General features: G+C 44.2%; 1 protein-coding gene across 3 annotated transcripts in view; it reads right to left on the reverse strand.

Annotated features, from left to right (window-relative positions):
* Positions 1-13,709, reverse strand: part of GRIN2A (glutamate ionotropic receptor NMDA type subunit 2A) — a 546,601-nt gene that overhangs the window by 28,813 nt on the left and 504,079 nt on the right. For all 3 annotated transcript variants that reach the window (XR_012035468.1, XM_072835762.1, XM_072835761.1), the window contains exon 12: positions 9,871-10,058. Coding sequence is in view for 2 of the 3 variants with exons in the window: in XM_072835762.1 (XP_072691863.1) it covers positions 9,871-10,058 (188 nt within the window). In the remaining variant the exon portion in view is untranslated. The remainder of the gene's footprint in view (positions 1-9,870; positions 10,059-13,709) is intronic.

Consider the following 13,709-nt stretch of genomic DNA (forward strand, 5'->3'; position numbering starts at 1 on the left):
TATGTCTCTAGTTAAAATTAGGAGGGAGATAAACAAGTCTAATTTTTATGATACCATCTGGTCACAGGCCAATGAAGAAGCAGTTAAACCCTTTATTGCTAATCTATGCTTAGGACCAACACATTTCTTCCTCTCAAAGCATTTCATTTCTGAATGAATAGTGTGCCATGGACATAGTTTTTAGGTCGTAGGAGGGTCAAAGTGACTTGGTTGCTGGGGGCATCAAAGTGGTCACTGGTCATCACCCTCTTTGGGGGGTTGTGGCATCAAAGCTGCTATTCTGTGTAGAAGTGAGGTTGGTGTGTGGATGTCAGAGTCATCTGCAAAGAGCATCACCTCTGTTCCTTATTGTGGGAGCTGTGCCAGCTGATGCTTACACGTTCCACACGATTTCTCTCTTGGGTTTTCACAATCTCCAAGGCCTCTCGATATGGAAAGCTAGTTAAGAACCTTGGGAGAGGAGAGTGGATAAAACTCAGGATAAAGATGCAATTTCATGGACCCTAAATGAGTGATCTGTTGGCCACTGGCACTTGTGTCCAGTACTTGGTAATTAGAGAATAATGCTTCTAAGTGCTAAATACTGTTATTCTAAGGAGTGGCTCTTAAATCTTACTGGGTATTAGGATATTCCAGAGGGTATGTAAAAAAAAATGCCACCATGGGGTCAAAGTTAGGAATCTATATTTTCAACAGGCTCTCCAAGTGAGTCTGATGGACACAGATGTGCCACAAGCACTTTATAAGGAAACTATTTGGGGCAAATAGAGCGGGAGCCTCTAATCATTTTTATATCCCACCACCTGGAGCTTAGAAGCTGCTCAGTTATTCTTTGTTGAATGAACGTCTAGAGGCAGAGTGAATGAATGAATGAACAACTGGGTTAATAAATCAGGGGGGCTTTGTCAATGGCACCCGGTCTCGCTAACTTGATTAGAAAGTTTGTGATTTATAGAGTAGCCTAGCTCAGACCAAACTGTGAGTTCTGCCTTTGAAGTCTCAATTTGATTAAAACACGTTTAGCAGGGAACAATAATTTTCTGAAATGCTGAGGATTATGCAGCTCGGAGGAGCTCTGTGGGGAACAAGCAATTCCGGCAACCAGGGATGGTCTTTGTGAACCTGGAGAGGCCGCTCTGCGAGCCTGTATCAGGGCCAAACATCTGACTCCTCTTAATTACATTCTGTCCTTGTTTCCTTCCTTCTCATCTTTGGCTTCTGGGTCCAGAGTTTTCCCCAAACTGCCAGGGCTGCATGATCTCAAAAATTAGGCTGAGCCTGTTCCCATGGTGCCAGGGCCTAGGGCATGGACAAGTCTCCTCCTCCATGGAAAAATGGGAAAAAGCATAGGGTCACTTGCTCTCCCACCCTCAGCCTCTGTTGCCAAGTTAATTCTGCCCAGAATCATCTGCAGGAGACTGATGCTATTCCTTCAGCAAAAGGAGGAACAAACAGTGAATCTGGATTCGGACCAATCTGCATGTAAATTGCAGCTTTGACCCTTTCCAGGTAGAGACAGAGAGAGACTGCTATGAGGGTTATAGCAAAGGAGAAACAATACTGCATCGTGGTTAAAGCAAAGGCCCTGTGGCCCATTTGACCAGTCCCAATCTCTCAGGTCTACCCCTTAGGAGCCACACCTTACTTAACCTGCCTGTGACTCAATTTCCTCATCTGCACACAGGGCTTAATGATCATAGCTCACGCCACCTAACCATTGTGAAGACTGAATGAATTAACACAGAGACAGAGATGATTCTGTGACCCCCAGTTATCCCTCCCTCTGCAAGTGTCCCCTCTTATTATGAATGTCGGTAACAGTGATCAGTGGGGCTGCTGAACAACTTCCCTTTGGAGAACTGGAAACCGTCTCTGCCGCTCACATGGGGCCTCTCAGATCATCGGCACCTCCTCTCCCCCCAGCCCCACCCCGCCTCCCTCCAGTCCTTATTTTGGCGTTTATCTCTTTAAATGGGCTGAGGATGCTGGTTGCAATAGGGTGCTGCTGAGTCATCCAAGGACACGGGGACCTATGTCACGAAGAACTGCTGGCAGGGAAGCAGTGGGAGACAGATTAAGAGGCCTCGGAGGCAGAAGTGAGTCAGCCGGGGGTCTATGCCTCACTCCAGCACCGAGCCAGCTGAGATAGGGGTGGCCACTGGCTTGCAGACTTTTCCAGTTTCTGCTGCACCGAGGCTAATTGCTCTAGATCTGTGGACGCCCAGGCTGAGTCCTGCCTGCCCGGTGGCCCCTATACACCTCCCTCTGGTCTGCTCTCCTCCGCTCCTCTGTCTCCTCCTCCTCCTCCCTCCCCATCAGGCTTGCTCCTTCCCCATCCCTTAGGAGAACCGGACAGCGTAGGTTTTCCAGCCTTCTCTGCCCTTCTTGTCTCTCTCCAGACAGCCTACGAACAGAAGCCGTCACATTTTCTATGAGGGGCCAGACTGCAAATATTTGGACCTTGGCAGGCGGCGCAGTGGCTGTCGCGGCCACTCAACTGTGCCAGTGCAGGCTGAAGGCAGCCACAGGTGGTTCCTGAGCGAATGGATGTGGCTGTGTCCCAATAAAACTTTCTCTTCAAAAACAGGCAGTGGTTGGAGTCTGCGCCAGGGCCATACTTTGCTAAATCCAGAGGAAAACACCGGTTTTCCTGTCTACCTGCTTGACTCAGAGACGGTAAACTTGGTAACCATTTACAATGTATTGCAATTCTAAAAGCCAGGAAATACATAATCTTGCCAGTTATACCCATCCTAGAAAATCACGTTACAAAGAAAACGCAAATCCGATGTTTGACTACAAGAGCACGGAGAATAAACAGTGGAAGACTGTGCTTCTGTCTTACAGTGAATCCAGGGCTCAGAGGCTTGGGTAGATTTTCAGATTAGACAGTGAATTAGTGACTACTTCCCTGCGTCCCTCTCCCTAGAGGGACATCTCGTGTCCTTCCTAAAGGAAATGACGTTCCCTTCATCAGAGAAGATATTTAATTGTTGGAATAAGCCCTGCAAACATGCACCCGTGGCATTTTTGAATCCATTTGTTTGCCCATTCATCCATGAGTTCCATGTGAGCACCTACTGTGTACCAAAGTCAGTAGTGAGTCCTAAGGGAGACAAAAGGGGAACAAGAATGGGTATGATAGTGTCCGCCCTCCAGGGACTAAGAACGTAGTGCCCCTCGGTGGGTTTGGTGGGTCAGGGACAAGGGGAGGACAGCGGTGAGTGGGCATCTAATACGTGCTAAACACCAGGCTCTTTCTGTTTGCTTTCACATTTAATCCCCGAACAACTCCAACATAGAGATAAGAAAACTGGAACTCAGAGAAATTAATTTGCCCAAGATCATCCAGCTTGGAAGTTGTAGAACCTTCCATCTTTCCCTGTTACCGGTCGGGCTTTGCTAAATGGCACAAGAACACTGTAAGCATAGAGCTAAAAGGGTTCACAGTTTATAAACTTTAGTGTAAAGCTGTGATCTTTAAGGAAATCTTAAAGGAAGACATCGACAGAAGGATAGGTCAGATACCGAATTGGGAAATGGGTTTAGGAGGAGATAGAAGAAGGATTTTTTTTTTTTTAAAGAGAGAGAATCTTAAGCAGACTCCACACCCAGCACAGAGCCCAAAGCGGGGCTCGATCTCACAACCCTGAGATCATGATCTGAGCTGAAACCAAGAGTCAGACTCTTAACTGACTTAGCCACCTACGTGCCCAGGAATTTCATTTTTAAAGGAGTTGCATAGAAGATTCCATGCTTATCTGAGAAAACTTCCAAGTAGTAGAACTGCAGACACTGTGGAAAGTGGAATGAGGAAAACATTTACGAGCTCCCCAGTGATCTCCTCAGCCAACACTGCCAAACATTCCTAAACCAGCCCCGGAAGACAGGCTGCAAAGGCCACTTAGGGAGGAGCCCAGCCTCGGAGTGGAGGCATGGGCAGTTATCACCACCCAAGCTGCGGGCATGTCCAGCTCTCCCCGAGACTCGGACATTAGCCCAAAGATATTAAGCTGAGAAGCTGGAGTTGGGCAGTGAGGAGGATATTAGCAACCCATCCAGTGGCTCAGAGCAATTTATGAGAATCCTAATTAGAGACACAAAGAGCTTCTGCAATCACACGCTCTCTACTCTGGCCAGCAGCATGGGGTCCCTCACCATCAAGAGCCATCCTGCATGCTTCAGTGAAAGAGAGGTCAACAAACAAGCAATCAGGAACTGTTAACACTGACTCACTTGGAAGCAGGGAGTGGGCTTCTCCCCTCCAGCACTCCCCACTCCAAGATCTGTGAGCATGAGCATTGTTATCCTGGAGTGGTGCTTTCCAAAGCTCTAGAGTCTATGGTAGCAAGGTGTCTTATTAATACAAGAGCAGAGGGTTAGGTCCCTTCCAATTTGTTATCAATCTGGAGGAGTCTTTACGGTTGCTTGAAAAATTGCAAAGTGTCCCAGAGTACCTATCCAACTGAAATGACATATATAGTATTTTTCAAATATTACCGTATGATACTCATATATACCCAAATAGGATATAACTGGGGTCACTAACTAGTTTTAAACTGAGCAAGTCCCAGCAAAATGGATTGAGTTAGTCACCCTATTCATATAATATTAGCATATAAATAAGGTATAAAGATATATGATAAATACATATATTTGGTTTTATTTGTCCACTGAATTCAGATGAGCTACCGGGGACAAGTAATGTATTTCTGGGTTTAAAAATAAACCAACAACCATGAAAACTGAGCAAAGTACAAAGAGGAAGATTAAATGCTTCTTGATGCTGGAGCGTATTATTTATAGCTAAGGTGATCTGGCCACTAGCAACCAAGATTTTTTTCCCTGGAGCATGGTTTAATGGAAAGACGATCAGAACTGGAGTTACGTGAACTACAAAAATCCATACAGGGTGTTGTCCAGAGACCAGCAGCATCAGCATCACCTGAAGCTTGTTAGAAATGCCAAATCTCAGGCTCCCCATCCTCAGACCGACTGAAACAGAATCTGCATTTTAACAAGATCCCCAGGTGATTCCTGTTGACATTACAGTTTAAAAGTTGTGCTGTAGCTCATTTAACCCAATGGAGCCTCATTTTCCTGCTCTGTGACATGGAAATAATATGTACCTGAGAATACTGTATGAAGCGTTGGTAAGAATATTTGTGACTCACTTGGCACTGCACTGGGCCACTGAGTATGGGCTCAAAAACAATTATCTCCTTCCTTTTCCTCAGCATCATTTGCTGCTGAATAATATTATTATACACCCTTGTTCTCCTCAATTTCTTTTTGTTGGCCTCTATATGCCAAAAGAACTTTAACCTCTATGTCTTCCTTCTGTCTCTTCAAATCCCAGGATCACATTTAAAAAAAATTACAGAATCCATAAGATTGATGGGACCTAACAGATCTCCCATTCAACCTGATCTTTGAAGCTGGAAATGCCATTTTTTAGGTCCCAGACTGACTCATTCTTTATGTTCTCACTCAAGTGTCACCTGTTAGGTGCCAGGGAGATACCAGATACTCAATAGATATTTGCTGGTCACTGGATAAAGTAATGAATGACACTCTATGAACTCTGGCCCATTCTATTCTTCATTGAAATCTTACTTTTCTTTATGACTTACTCTACCTTTTCATCTTTCCATTAAAAAACCCTGTATCTCATATTTCTCCTTGATTCCTCTTTCACTTATCCAAGATAAGAATATATACACACATACGTATATATGAATTCACATATACGAATTATTATCAAATATGTTCATATTTTGAGATGAGATATTTTAAGTTTATATATTGCCAATCAACATGACTGTAAGTTCCTTGAAGGAGAGATGAAAAGGACCATGATATCCTCTTCTTGGAACATCAGTGTCTAGGAATGTATGTTTCTCAGTAAATGTTGGATACTGGTGATCAATGCTGAAAAGTACCCATGTGTTGTTACTAAAGTACTAAGAATTGAAGATCTCCATGGTGCACTCTACTATCTCAGAAAGGATACAACAATTAGACAAGGAAGGTAAGGTCTTACTGGGATCCTGTGTTAGAGAAATCAACAGTCCTTTTCCTAGGGAAATGCCTGGCAGGCTTCATGTAAGAGGTTCTCCCAATAACCAAACACTCCACTCAAAGGTTATATTTACACAGCTCATTAGGAAAATTTTTTATACTTTTGACACTCATTAGACTCGTAATCGTCCACTGAAGCTACTCTATAACAAGAGATAAACACTCCATTCTAGAGGATGAATAATAATTAGGTACTGCTTAGCACTGTGCTCTTTACAGGTCTAATTTTAGAGCATAATTAATCCTGCTGAAGCTGCATAAGATAAGTGAAATATTTATGCAGCTGTGTTAATTCATGTATTTACTCCTAGAGAGACATTCAGAATTGGACATGGCTTTCCGGGAAGATTATCTTAAGACACCCCCTGGAGCAATGTCATTTTCTCTCCAATGTCTTTGCTTCCAGATGGTCTCTAAAGATGAAGCTGAGAAGACACGTTTCCCAATCCCTACAGTCTGACCAGGGAAGCAATGAATTTAGATGCTCTGCTAGTACAAGGAACACACTTCTGGCCTATCTGGATGCCTTTACTTTGTATTTTTTATTTGCCACAAAGAGGACATTTTGTGTTTGGCATCATAAGTGTTGTTTTCATGATACTCTTAGCACCAATACCCAATACAACACTAAATAAGCTATATTGAATACTGAAGTTGTGGATGGACAATGAGGAGGAGAACGAGGTGGAAAATGGTGAATGATGATCATGCTGGTGATAAAATGATGGTAGTGTTGGTGATGGTGGTGATGACCATGATGATGATGATGATGATGATGGTGGTGGTGTTGGTTCTGATGGTAGTGGTAATGATGATGGTGATGATGATAGAGGTGACGGTGATGGGGGTGGGGGTCGGGGTGGTGGTGGTGGTAATGGTGATGGTGGTGGTGATGATGATGGTGATAGTGATGGTGATAGTGGTGGTGATGGTGATGATGGTAGTGATTATGATGGTGGTGGTGGTGGTGATGATGGTGATGGTGGTGATAGTGATGATGATGATAGTCATGGTCATGATAATGATGATGGAAATGATAGTAATAGCTAGCATTTATTGAACCATTTCTATTTCCAGGTGCTGTGCTTAGCTAAGTTCTTTACATATATCCTCTCATTTCATCCTGACACCAACCCTATTAGGGAAATATTTCTGCATGTATTTATTCACAGATGAGTAAACAGAGGCTAAGAAAGATTACCCACTTCATAGAAGTATTTGTCAGTAGGACAATAGATTTAGTTCAGATATACACTAAATTACTCCTTTCTAAAGGATCTATAAATCTCAAGCACCTAATTAGCCAACTTCAATAGACATCCTAGGGAATTAAATGAAGCAGTTTTACATAATTGACCTGCTTCCAGAGCAAGGCCCCTGAAGTAGAAGCCCTACCACTTACTAGCTAGCTCTCTGAACTTCTGTTTTCCCCTCTGTAAAATGTGTAGAAGCAACAAAAAATTTCATAAAGTCATTATGAATATTGAAGAACATAGGTAATGTATCCAATATGGTAACTGGCATATCCCACTCCCTAAATATGTTGCTGTTCCATAGCAGATGCTGCCAGAGTAACAGCAAGGAGTTAACAGTAGGAATAGAGTTAGAACTCACTTATTTGACAGCTATCCATCATATTTAAGAGTTTCCTGTCAAATGAAATATATTTCAACACTGACCATTCACCTGTGCATGTGTTTGTTCATTCATTCCTTCATTGACCAGTTATCGGGTCAGGATAAGCTCAGGATTTTGTGGTATTTACTGATGGAAACAAGACTCATTTGTTGAATATTCACTCTGTTAGGGGGACTTGGGCGACCAGTGTGGTAGGTGGAGGAAACGGTCGCAATTGTTACCCCCACCCTTCTCTGCGTCCACATCCCTTGTCATTTAATTCCAAATTCCTCCTGTAAAAGGCAGAGTATACCTCTGATCCCTTTACTCTGGCGTCGGCCATTTGACTTGCTTTACATGGAAGTGTGTTCGTAGATGTGAACAAGGCAAAGCAGAGCCTTGAAATGCACATATACGATTAGGTATCCTCCTCTATGCCAGTGACATAAGCAAGAAAAGACCTTCTCCCAGGCGACTCTTACTCTCTTGGCCTGAGACCCAGAATAAACACATGCAGGGCAGACACCGCACATTTTAATCCATGGCTGCACAGCAGGGGACAGAGCCATCACGCCATCACAGCCTGAGACAGAGCTCCTCCACTCAACCTGCACTCCCCTGAGCAAAATAAATGCATAGTGGCGTATGCCTCTCAGATTTCACAGCCAGAGCTGACCGACACAGCCACAAATCACTGTTACACAATAGAGAACATGGCTCATGATCAGAAGAAGGTACAAATGCCCCATAGGGAATTTGGAGGATCAGATGTTCTTATTTGGGAGTTAAATATAAAACACATTTAGATGTTTTGATGGCACTTGGAGAATCCAGGGCTTAATTCTGGGAGCAGAGAGAGGAGAAGTTGCAAGGAGATAGGTACCTGGTTCAAATTCACACCACACTGTGCACTAATGTCAGTGCACTTCAGTGTTGTGTTTGACCCACAGTGGTTGCCGGATTCTCCTCTCCCAGCTCTGGAGAGCTACGACAGACTCTGCAACCATCTCTGAACATGGCCTCCAGCTGCCTTTGCATGCAGCTTCTGCCCTGGGCTTGAGCTTTTGTATCCCATTCACACTTACTCAAGTTCTCGGGATCAACCTGCCATTTCTGCTTTACCTTTCTCACTGTTGGGAATTCCAAAGGAAACCAACATGCCTTTTGAGCCAGGACAGTATCCTAAAAACCACGTTATGGAACTCCATGCAATGAGATCAGCAACTGGGAAGTACGAGGGCAGACTGAAGGCAATGCTGCTGGAGACATGGTCCACCCAAGTATCTATACTGCTCCCTAAATGCCATGGTCCCGTTAGACTGTAAGACCCATGGGGGTAAAAACTGTCTTTTGGCATGAGAAGCAGGTAGGTTTTAGTGGAAACCCAAGGGATTTCTGCTCATGTTCCTTTTCTAGAGATTGCTTCTCCTTCACTCCTCCACTGGATAATATCAGGAGCCTCTGTGTTAGTACAACATAACCCCACCCCTTAAGCACTCCTGATGGGTCCAGGAAAAAGTCTTCGATTCAAAAATGCACCAGGAATCCTTCCTCTTAAATTTGATATTTAGAATCTAGAGAGCAGAGATTAGGGCCAGAGCCAAGTCATGTAACATCATGGTTCCTCTACCCCAGAGCTACTAACCTTTGAGGTCAGACAATTTTGTGTGCTGAGATGAGGGGGCCGTCCTGGGCATTGTATGATGTTTGCCAGCATCCCCGGCCTCTCCTCACTTGATGCCAGTAGCAAACAGCCTCCCAATCATGACAAACAAAGATGTCTCCAGACATAGCCAAGTGCCCCCTGGGGGGCAAAATTGCCCCCATTGAGAATCACTACCTCAGTACAAGACTTATGAATTCCTGCTATTAATATTCCAGGATTGCTCTGGTTCCTGTTTTATTTTTTTTCCTAAACCTATTTGCTCAACTCTTTCCTAAATTCACTGAGATAGACAGTTCTGCATCCTTAAAATAAATTTCTTTAGAAAATGTTGTTGTCTAAAATTGGTTTCCATTATAAGCAACCTAAAAAGCCATGGTATCGTGTGAGAGGCACCCAATAAATAGTGAGCAAACTCATCATACGAAAATCCATTGGAAAGCCAATCAGCAACAAGAAAGAGTGCAAGGGTGTCCAGTCCCCTGAGAGGGGGTCACCCAAGGTCTTACCATCACCCACAAACTGGAGCAGGGCCAGGTCAATCTGCCTCTTCCACGGGGAGCCCTTCTGGAGGGCAATCCCATAACCAGTGGTGGCAAAGATGTACCCACTCCCAATGGTCACCAGCTTGCAGCCTTCATCCCTCCCAGCCTTGTAATTCAAGACTGCTGCATCGTAGATGAAAGCGTCCAGTTTCCTGCAATGACAAGAAAAACAGGGGGTCATGGGCATGGCCAGGTACCATTTTGGGGCCCAGCTCCCAAGGCCTGATCCAGCATCACACACTTCCTTTCACACTGTACAAGGTGACTCATGGCCACTCCATCCCCTCATCATAAAAGGATCTATTTTTAATGAGGAGATAAAAGCCAGAACCTTTTCTCTCCAAGTTACAAGAGGCAGCTAAATAAAGACATGAAGAATCCTTATGCCCAAGTGAGTAAACAGTTGAGTTTGCTGGTTTGCTAAGTGTTTGGCCTTAGCACTCCGAACAGTGGGGAACAGCGGCCTATTTAGAAAGGTTTGCATCAGACCAAAATAAACCATTAAGGTTCAGGAGATTTGGTGTAGGGTGCAGGAAAGCAGAATAAGTAAATAGGAATGATGTCTTACTTCCAAGGGACACATATTTACTATTTACATTACAAAAAATATTACATGATAATTTTTAGAAACTCAAATAATATAGAAAATATAAAAAATGCAATTGACATTTAAATTGCCTGATAATTCCATAATTCAGAGGCAACCTCTGTTAACCCATTGGTGAATAGCCTTCCAAATTTCTTATGTGTGTGTGTGCACGTGCATGTGCGCAAATGTGCACACCCCTTTTAGAATAGGAGTTGGCAAACTTTTTCTGTAAAGACTAGATAAATAGTTTAAGGTTTATGGGCCATACAGTCTGTATCACGACTATTCAACTCTGTTGCTGTGGTCCCTCCACCCCTCAAATCCGTATGTCGAAGACCTAACCCCCAGCACCTCAGAATATGATCTTATTTGGGAAAAGGTCATTGCAGATGTGATTAGCTAACATGAGATCACATGGGGGAAGGGTAGGCCCCCACCCCAAATGCTGGGGTGTTCTCATAAACAAAGAAGGAAATCAGACCACAAACGCACAAACAGGGAGACCACCACCATGTGAAGACTGGAGTTAAGACCCCTGCAAGCCACGCAACCACCAGAAGCAGGGAGAAGGACCGGAATAGATGCTACCCTCGTGCCTTCAGAGCAAGCACAGCCCTGCTAACACCTTAATCTCACACTTCCAGCCTTCCAGAACCATGAGATGGAAAAGTCCCATTGTTTAAGCCTCTCTGTTTGTGGCACTTTGCTATGGTAGACCTACGCAGTGAATACACAGCACAAAAGCAGCCCTAGATAATACATAAATGAATGAATTCAGCTCTGTTCCATAAAAGGTTATTTACAAACACAGATTAGCCCATGGGCCGCAGTGTGTCCTTGTTTCAACCCCTAAAGCTTATTTCAAATCACATGTGAATGTATCTCTATGTCAATAAACATAAAGCCTTTTCCCCTTCATTGATGTGCTTATTTTTATTAACCTGCAACACATCTGCAATAAGTGGCGAGGTAAATTTTTGCATGTGTGTCCATCCTGGAAATCACCATGCAGATTAAAACATCGAATGTTATCACCTCAGAAGTCTTGCATGACCCAGCCCAGTTCTCACCCCCAAAAGGCAAGTGTTGAATCATCCCTAGATGGCATGGCTGTGACTTATTCATTACCTAGGTCACTACCAGTGGACCTGAGGACTTGTTCTCAATTTTTAGAGTTATTTCCCAAGGCTGGAGTGATCACTCTTGTGCATGGGGATGGATGGCTCAAAACTAGGTAGGGATGGGGTGGGGATAAGCTAAAGTAGGTTGGAAAACTAAAATGGAGATTACTCAAAGTCCTGACACTTTCTCAACGCTACTGCCTTTCTTTCTTTCTTTACCAAGAGCACATAAAACAGTGAAGCAAAGAAAAATAAAAATGGCAGGGAGAGGAGGTAAAATGTTGCATCCTTTCAGAGACAGCTGCCGAAGGCCTCCCGAAGGGAACAAAACTATTTGGAATGTTTGCGGCTGCATGCTTCATTTTAATTTTTCTGTTTTTGTGATGGTGAGAGGTAGGGCAAGACTACAAGGCTCATCTCACCAACACAAAGACTCTAAAGCCTTTCTCCCAAGGCTGTAGGATTGGAGGTTTGGTGTTATGCTTAGAGAGTATTAAAAGGAGATCAGATCATCCAAGCGGAAGGGGAAGGAAACGAAGCATTGTTAATGGTGATGGTAAACCAGAGCTGACGAACCGAGAGGAAACAGCCTTCTGGACAGCCAGCAACATCGAGAGCTTTGGAAATACGGAATGGGGAGTTAAAAGTAATTTGTATGTGACGGCAGGAGCTGTGTGATAGGAGCAGTTAGGAGGGGATCTGGTTTCTACTCTAGATTTGGATGGTGACAGGACCTCAGGAGAGTCCCTTCCTTTGGATTGCGGGTTCCTCATCTGTGACATGAGGTGGTCACTTTGGGCCTGTTGAGACACTCATCTAGCCATGGCATTTTGATTCCTCAAGCCAATAGTCACCTGCTGTGACTATTGACAAGAACACTGAGACACTAGATGACGAGTATCCTGAAGGCTTCAGGCCATGGATGGCATCTGTCCTTTTGATGAAGCTGGGGTGTTTGCAACGTCAATACCTAAACATATCAACGCTGCCATGGAGATGCCAGGAGCCCGGGTTTTACTGAGCCCTTCACACCTTCTTCTCTTCATTGCTTAAAAAATAAACAAATACACACATACCTGTGCACAGAGGCATTCAAATACTAAGGCCATCTGTTTGTATTCGTGTGGTAAAACCTTTCCCTGTCCTGCTAACCCACCACACACTGATGCACTTCTGGGGTGGAATTCTAAAACTGCACCTGGCAACCACACAAAAGTCACCCAACGGCAGCTTAAATCAGTATTTATGGACAGGCACAGATTTCTGCAAATCATTACCATATTTCATGACAAAATACTCTTTAGCTGAGAAACAGCCAGATGAGCAGAAAGAAAACAGGAAGTTTTCTCAGGCGACAAAGTTTACAAAAGTAAGATGCTGGCAAGTCAGAGGGAGGACAGTCACAAAAGATGTGAGCGAAGCAATTACACAGCGGCGTGCCTGGGGTGGGCTGGTGGCCACAGTGGGCCTGCCTTTCATGGGCTGACTGTGGTCTCGGGGCCACATCGGAACCAAAATGAGGATAGCACATGAGGAGAGCTGCAGAGTACGTGATGTTGGTTTCTCTCTGTCATCAATGATTCTAGAGAGCTGGGGTCTAAATGCAGTGGTCAGAGATGCCTGCATTTTACAAACATCCAGGGGTGGGACGCCTGGGTGGCTCAATGGTTGAGCATCTGCCTTTGGCTCAGGTCATGATCCCAGGGTCCTATGATCGAGTCCTGCCTCCCCAGGGGGAACCTGCTTCTCCCTCTGCCTGTGTCTCTGCTCCTCTCTCTGTGTCTCTCATGAATAAAATCTTTAAAAGAATAATAAAAAAAATAAAAACATCCTGGGGCTTGCACAGCCCCCTCTGATAGACAGGGCTTGTTTGCACAGTGCTTTACAAAAGCGAGTCCAGTGGAAAGATACACAATTATTATTATTATTATTTTCCTATGTTGTCTCTGAGCGGAGGAGGCTCCACGAAGCAGCCTGAAGCTCATCAGTATTATTTCTAAGTTCTGTATTGCAAACTCTCTATGACAGCGCTGTCTAGTACAGCTTGCTTGCTGAAAGAAATGCTCTAGATCTACGCTAATACAGCTATCATG

The sequence above is a fragment of the Canis lupus genome, chromosome 8 (assembly GCF_048164855.1).
Source record: "Canis lupus baileyi chromosome 8, mCanLup2.hap1, whole genome shotgun sequence".
Lineage (NCBI taxonomy): Eukaryota > Metazoa > Chordata > Mammalia > Carnivora > Canidae > Canis > Canis lupus.